Genomic DNA, 7,671 nt, shown 5'->3' on the forward strand with positions numbered 1-7,671 from the left:
GGCACACACTGGAACCCGCCCCCACCGCGGAGGGGCTGGCAGAGAGGGCTCACGAGGAAGGGCCAGACCTTAGAGCTGGGATTCAGCGACTGGATGGATGGCACCGCAATGAGGCTGAAGCGCTCATAGAGGTACTCGTTGGAGGAACTGCCCTTCAGGAGAGCGAAAGGGATGAGGTACAGTTCTCCCTCCAGGACCAGGATCAGCTGGCGGTGGCGGCCGACGGGCCCGCTGGAATGCATCAAACCCTGAAAAGCAAAGAGAGAGAATCGGTTCGGCCCTTCCACCCCATCAGTGCCCCAGCCTGCCCTTGGCACGGCCCAGGCTCTAGGCTGACCCCAGGCCAGGCTGGGAAATACCCATGTCAGAATTACACCCCGTGTCGGGTGAATCACCCTGACACATGGGGACTGTTGCTCCCCCGTGCACAGACAACCCTACGGAGATGAAGGAGCCTTGAGCCCACGGACACGCTGGATGGGCCCCACTGTCACACCCGGCCTCAGCGACTCCTCCCGCTCCAGCGCTGAACCTTTGCTAACCCCAACCACCTACATCTTGTCAATATTATTATCCCCTTATCTTTTGAAAGAGATTATTCTTTCTGATACTGAATTTCGAAATAGGTATTTACCTATATGAGAGCAAACAATCTACAGACAGGTTGTGCCTGTGAGCTGCGCTTCAAGACACTTGACACCGTGATCAACCCAGAGGCACAAACAGATCTGAACGGGAAGTATCTTACGGCTGGAGAGGTGAGGCAGAGAGACCAATACCACACAGCTGGGCACAAAAAGTGGCTGCTGCTCCTGGTCCCATGTAACTGCACTCTTATTCATCTAGTATATCGTAAAAATAACTAGTTATCACCCCTGGAAAGAGTAACTTCAAAGCACTGAAATTTGCCCCAGCTTAAACACTTGCAGCACAGAAAGAGTCTAAAGGACCCTCCTGCAAATCAGCAGTACATTTCTAAGCAATTCTACACCTTTAAGCAGCCATAACTTGGCCTAGTAATAAACCATTCATTTGAAGACCAAACTTTTAGCTTGGATGAGACCAGGTCCTCAACTTGTCATAGTTTTGGAGACAACCAGCTCAATTCGTGTAGTTTTATTTCTGTCTGGACTGCTCAGTGTTCCCACAGGCAAGCTAACTCTGCAGTGCTCACTGCAGGACGGAGACAAGGATCCAGGATGCAGGACTAGATCCTTGTCTCTGGATCCTCAATTCTTTTGAGAATTTTCATTTTAAGCCATTTTAATTGCCATCAGATGCAGCAACATCTGTTTTGACAGGAGAAAAACAGCTACTCAGGCTGCTCAGCAAATGCAGACAAAACTGTCTGTGGATTTCTGAACTTGATTCCAATGCCTCCAAACATCACCTCTTCCTTGTCAGGGCTTCAACAGAACAGCAGTAGAGGCAGTATATTTTTCAAACACATGGCTTACATTTCATAGACAATAACCACCAAAGCCTCTGAGGTGTTAGCTAGATACGTTCTTCTTGGAAGAAAGAACATCCACGTTCTACCTCTTTTCCGTTCTTTATCAAACATCACGCCCTTTAACACCCCCCTTAGAGCACGCCTATTTCAGCTGGGAACATCGCTGCTTTAGAGCAGGCTTATTTCAGTTGAGTCCCCATTCAACAGGGGAGGGAGAATCTTCTTTCCTTCCCTGCCAACAGTGAACTGCTACTGTGAAATGTCCAATGGAAGCACAGACTTCTGAAACAAGAGGGGTGCAGAAGCAACGTCAGAAAATCCTGAGGCACGGACATGTCGGATAAACGAACAGTGCAACAGAAAAGGGTGTTGTGCATTTTGAAGGTGAATATTACTGCTTGTGTGCTGTTTTCTATGTAGAGCTCAGACAAACGCACCTGGGTCCTGACACACAATTCTTCCTCTCCACCTTGCTCAGGGTCTGTCTGGCACAGACTTGCCGACTGCCCTGTGATGCACTGGCCGCTGATGATTAATTTGAGATACACTGACCCCATCACACCAGCAACCAAAGAATAACAGGAATTTGAAGTTAGTCTCAGGCTTTAGTATTCAGGCAGCAGCAAAGATGAATCAACATTACTAAAGAAATAGAAAAATCAGTCCAGCAGTCTCCTCCACAGGGAGTCTGGAGCAAGTCAGAAATACCAGAAACCAGGCCAGCTGTGAGGGAGAATGTCAAACAGTAGAGTGCTGAAGAGACAGCGAGGTGCTTTTAAAGGCTTCTTGCCATTTGAAGTGGAAATGAAACTGCTCAAGGATAAGATAATTTCAATTTTAAAGGAGTTAAAAGTGGTTGCTGACTTCCTGCAGTTCTTCCTGTCCTCTCTCCGGCTCCGAGCTCGCCCTGCCCACCTGCAGACGGAGGCGCAGGGCTGACCCACCCTGCTCCGTCCTGGCACGCTGGCCCCAGCCCCAGCAGCCCGAGGGACCCCCCGGCACCCCCTGCCCGGGGCAGCTCTGCAGCGACCACCAGCCTCCAGCCCGCTGGGCCTCCTTCTGCAGCTGATAAGCAGCAGCTTCCCACCAGGGCAGTTGTTGCTTTCCAGAAAGGTTTTTTGGGGCTTTTCTGTTTGTTTGTTTTTTAATACATACTCAATTTTACTTACTCCTCCAGAAGCTTTAGCTGTCAGCAACACAATCAGAGCATTTGAGCCATAGCAACATGTGCCTAGCAGAATTTTTAATTTGTATGTAAAACCCCTAGAGTTTAGTATTTTTTTCCCTCATGATGGCTGCATGTGCATTATAGAAACAGAAATAAAATGATGAGGATCATTTGTGTTTTGTATGTCTCCAACAATTAATTTTAGGGTGAGTTCTAACAAAAAAGAATCTCTTCAGTGAGAAAAAGGAGAAAAGCATGAACTGTCAAGCACAGCAACATGGGCTCTACATCACAGTCATGATACCGGCTACACTGGCTATTTGTCACGAGAGTGGAAACGTCTCTGTCCCGTGGCTGGTGGGGTGAGGCCGGCTCACAGCTGCTGCCTTGGATGGGTCCCTCACCTGCAGCAGGTGTCACTGTACTTGGAAGTTTCCGTTACCATGGGACTGCCAAAACACACAGGGCCTGACCTGCATCTTCTTAGAAGTGGCTGGTCAGGATGCTGTGTCTGCTGGTTCTGTGCTCTCTGGAAGCCCTGCCAAGCCCTACAGTGCCTCACTGGAGCCCACTTCGGGGCTGACACCCAAACCTGCCAAGCCGTGCCCAACCACAGCGCCTCCTCTCCGGGAAGGAGATGCAGGCCCCTGGGGTTCTGCAGGAGGATTTCCTCCCGGCCTGTCTTACTGATTTATACTAAGTGTAGGCAGGCAAACTCCCAGGTGAAGCTTTTTCAACAGTGTTGTAGCAGATGACAGAGAACACCCCTAAGCAGGGCTGACCTCCTCACTCTGCCAAGCGGATGCATGTGCCGCCCCCCAGAGCAGAAGGCCCTGCTCTCCAAGGCCTCTGGACAGCAGGCTGGCAGAGCTAACACGGGTCATGCCTCTGCAGTGGAAGTGACTTCTGCAGACGAAATTAAAGCGTCTAAACAGCCTCTGAAGTAGCCTATGGTAGAGCTGGTTTTCCCCCTCACATAACAGAATCAAGACATTTCGATCTGTTTGTTCAGCTGGACACAACTTGAGAAAAGACTGACTCTCGACTGAGTGACTACCTCTTCTAGCTAGAGACACTGTGTGACAGAGACAGGACTTTTCAATTTATCCTGCCCCTGTTCTGCCAGACTGGAACCAGGGGCAGCGCTGCCGCTGCTGGCCCCGCACGGGGCAGCCAGGGCTGGTGCAGAACACCCCCCAGACAGCTCCTCTCTGCATTCACCCCAGGACCCCCAGCACTGCGCCCTCCACCCCTTGCGGGCGGGTGTGCCTGGAAGTGGCACCCACACTGGTATTTTGGCAGCTGACTGGGCGTGGTACCACCAGCAACATCCCTTGTTTCTGCCTCCCAGTGCACCCAGCCTCATCAACTGGGAAGGGCAAGTGAGAACCACCACGCTTAGATACAATCCCCAGGCTGCCTGTGCTGGCTTTCCCACACTGACAGGGGATTTTGCTAAGTGAATCTCTACATCTTCCCATGCAAAGGCTTACTCCTTCCATAGGTCCTATCAGTAAGTCGTAGAGTGCACGGAGTGGGGGCTTGGTGAAGGAAGTCTGCCTCCTCGGAAGAGATGATGTCCCGTCCTTAACAGGGGACACGGTGCTGCTGAACAGGCTGGTCATGCTCTGGCAGCTCCTGCGGGCGAAAGGCAAGCGAGAGGTTAGCTGCAGACGTCTGAGCTCCACGCTGACGATGAGCCAGCCCCTGCCCATCCAGAGGGCTCTGTTCTGTAAGACGCTTCATGGCAGGGCTTTTTTCACCCACTCAGCTTCACACCACCACGAACAACGACACTAATGGCAGGGTGAAGCAGCTGCAGACAGCTATTACACTGCTGTGGGGCTTCTCTACAAACTCAAGTGCCTCAAGTGCTGCTCACGGTGTTTCCTGCATACGTAGGTATAGTGGCTGTGTGCAGGCAAACACGAGACCTGCTAACAACTGACCACTATCACAGGAAGATCTGCACTTGGGTTTTGCACCAATTAGTGTAACACGGTACCAAAAGGAAATATGACAACAGGCAAACAAGAAGACATGAGGATCATGCCTGCACTTTGCTGCCACTCCTCTGAAGGCAGATGCGAGAGCCCACCCGGAGCCCCTTTCTGACGTCCCCCAGAGCTCGCACGTGCTCTTCTGGCATTGCCAGTCACCACACACCGTCGCGCTGAGGCTGTGATGGCACGGCTACAAAAAGTTACTGCCCTGGTGAGGAAATGATATTGCCCCTTTCTGGTCTCACAAATCCAGCACCTGTGCTCCCCAGAAAGGTTGTCCTTGGCTTAATGCCATGAACAACCATTTTATGTGAAAAAGATAACTTTCCAGAAAGTTTTAACAGGTGGGCCTTAAAGAAAAGGTGGGGAGGGAAACGAGACCTTGAACAGCAATGGTAGTGCAGGGCCTGAAGTGAAACCAGTCACTGCTGGGGCCATCCAGTAACGAATACAACAGTCTCAGGCATAAAAGGCCACCCCTGAGGCAACACATGGTCTGCTGTCCTCAAGGTGCCACGTGCATTCGATGGAGGGTTCCACGAAATCCCTGTCCAGATCATACTTAGACGCTGCTGCGCAGATAAAGCCTCCCTCTGTTCTTGGTCTCTGCAGCACGGCGCTGCTCTGCCTCTCAGACACCTCCCAATGCCATGTGCCTTTACCAACTTACACAACAGGAAAGCAGCTACAGTTTCCTGAATCAGGACCAAACTCACATGCTTTATCAGGACACTAGTCTGCACTGTCCTTTTTTTAAGTACGTTTAGTCTGAAGAAATGCCTTGTCTCTGTTCCTTAGTTTAACCTCTTGCCTGGGTCAATTCTTGGCTATCAACACAGAAAAATAAAAGCAAAAAGCATTTGCACAGCCAGGAAATCAAAAGAAAACTCAGCATCCAACAGATCTTTTCATCAATGAGATATTAATAGTTGATTGTACTTGCTATAGGCCTATAGCAGACACATACACACACATGTACAGCCACATACTCTTCATACTACCAGATTAAGCCAACGAGCAAGGAAAGACAAGAGCAAAGATACTGCACTCAAGTGTACTCCTACCACTGACAGGCCCGAGACAGACCCCTGACATACCCCTGACATGTACCAAGACAAGTTCAGAAAATTTCTTTCTCCCCTCTCTTGCTCTCCTCAGTTGCTGCAACCAGTCTTCAGATCCAGTTCACATGGTGTCTAAAACCTGTTCCCTAAAGAAAAAACGATGCTACCACTGATGCTCCCCACTAACAGGGAGTTTACACCTTACGGGCCAACAGGAGTAATCGAAGAAATGGGAGCCCCGTGTCCACCTGCACACGCTCTCTGGCACAGGATCCTGGTGGAAGTACGAGTGCATTGCTGCTGCTGGTGCTGAGCGATGCTGGGAACTGCCAAGGTGACCTGTGTGATACCAATCCCCTGCAGGATCAGCACAGGCTCAGCACCGTCGGCTCCCCTCCGGCCCCCTGCCACGGCTGACCGAGCCAAGCACCCTGTGCAGTGCTCAGTCGTTTCCGTGCTTACATAGCACAGATTCTAAATCAGACCTGGAAACAAAACCCGTGCTTTCCCATTCTCACCAGTTGCCAGCGGCCGGACCCCTGTGCTCAGGGCACATCCCTCCAGCACATCCCGCCTGATACCCCAGACTCGCAGGGCAGGGCCATCCCAGGGCTCGCCTAGTCCCCAGCCGCGGTGCAGAGCTTCAGCCCAAGCCCAGCAGCCCCGACCCTCCCAAGCAGCAGCTCTTTGTCAGCAGGTGGCACTCGCCAGCCCACCTTCGGCATCGAACGATTTTAACACACTAATTTATTGCAGGGAATAGGGGCTTGATTACTCTAATCAGCAGAGCCTCCTTCATCTTGGTTTCACAGCCAAGCAGCTCTAGATTTAATCCTTCACCACTCAGATTGCTTTTTATTAGAACAAAACCAAGGGAGTATCATAAATCTGTCACATCTCCTGCCTGTGTGTTTGTGTACACAAAGAAGAGTGAGAAAATCCATAGGTGGAGGATGGACAGAGATCTTCTGCAGCAGGCAGAGCAGGTCTGGAGACCTGGCCAGCCCACGCCCCTTCCTCCCAAGCCAGTGCACACCCTCAGCTCCCCAGGTGGCCTGTCAGGCACCCGAGCCCAGGTGATTTCAGCGTGACAAGAGGGAGACTTGAATCTTTTGGCCAAACGCCCCTTCCACAGAGCGTCAGCGCTGATTCTGGGATGCTGCACTTATCATGTCTACCTTGCTCTTGCAATGTGGAAGGGCTCCCTGATTTCTGGAACAGTGACATCTCTCATTTGGAAGCCTCTGCACAGACTCCGCAGCACTGCTTATTTATAACCCTTTGTGTAAGGCAGCCTGACGTGCAGCGAACAAGAAGGAACGGCACCAACGGGGGCTGAGGGCTGCCTGCACGTATCGGCGTTAACTCCGCTTCCCCCTTTGTCCTGGAGCTGTGAGAACAAAGCAAGGATCCCATGGCAGCCTTGGAGAAAGGGACTGAAAGCCCGTGTCATTGAGCTCAGATTGACCTGGCCTACCAGCAGCCTCCCAGAGCCTGGCTCTGCTTGCCGAGGGTGAGCGTGGCTGGGCTGGGGCCGGAGGAGGGTTCATACCGAACCAGCCCCGAGCTGCTCTCGCCTCACTCAGCAGTAAAGCTACTCTTTAGGGCTCCGGACAAGCCAAATGCTAGTCGTGACCAAGCTCAGCCATTTGGGGGGCTGGGAGGGACCTCCTGCTGCAGGGGTCTGACAGCCTCGGGACAACACACCTCCATCAGGCCTGTGTGCTGCAAACCTGCCTCAGACCCGTCCTGCGGCTGCAGCCCTGAACACACGTTGGTGCCTGACGGGCTCGCAACACCGAGCTGTGGGGAGCTCCAGAAAGCATTCAGATACGAGCTCCCTGTGGATCCTTTTAAGGACCCACAACTATCTCCAGAACCCAGCAGTGGTTGCACAAACCCACGGACCACCCAGCACTCCCTGCCTGTGTGGTCTGCGCTCGGGCAGCCGCCGCGCACCCCGCAGGGCAGAGAACCAGGCGG

At 52.2% G+C, this 7,671-nt stretch overlaps 1 protein-coding gene across 2 annotated transcripts in view; it reads right to left on the minus strand.

Annotated features, from left to right (window-relative positions):
• TTC28 (tetratricopeptide repeat domain 28) overlaps positions 1 to 7,671 on the minus strand; it is a 169,806-nt gene that overhangs the window by 17,767 nt on the left and 144,368 nt on the right. For both annotated transcript variants that reach the window (XM_026859546.1, XM_026859545.1), the window contains exons 13-14: positions 4,115 to 4,259; positions 69 to 248 (exon numbers count right to left, since the gene is read on the minus strand). In XM_026859546.1, the coding sequence (XP_026715347.1) occupies positions 69 to 248; positions 4,115 to 4,259 (325 nt within the window). The remainder of the gene's footprint in view (positions 1 to 68; positions 249 to 4,114; positions 4,260 to 7,671) is intronic.

The sequence above is a fragment of the Athene cunicularia genome (genome assembly GCF_003259725.1).
Source record: "Athene cunicularia isolate RWA chromosome 15 unlocalized genomic scaffold, athCun1 chr15_part1, whole genome shotgun sequence".
Taxonomy (NCBI): domain Eukaryota; kingdom Metazoa; phylum Chordata; class Aves; order Strigiformes; family Strigidae; genus Athene; species Athene cunicularia.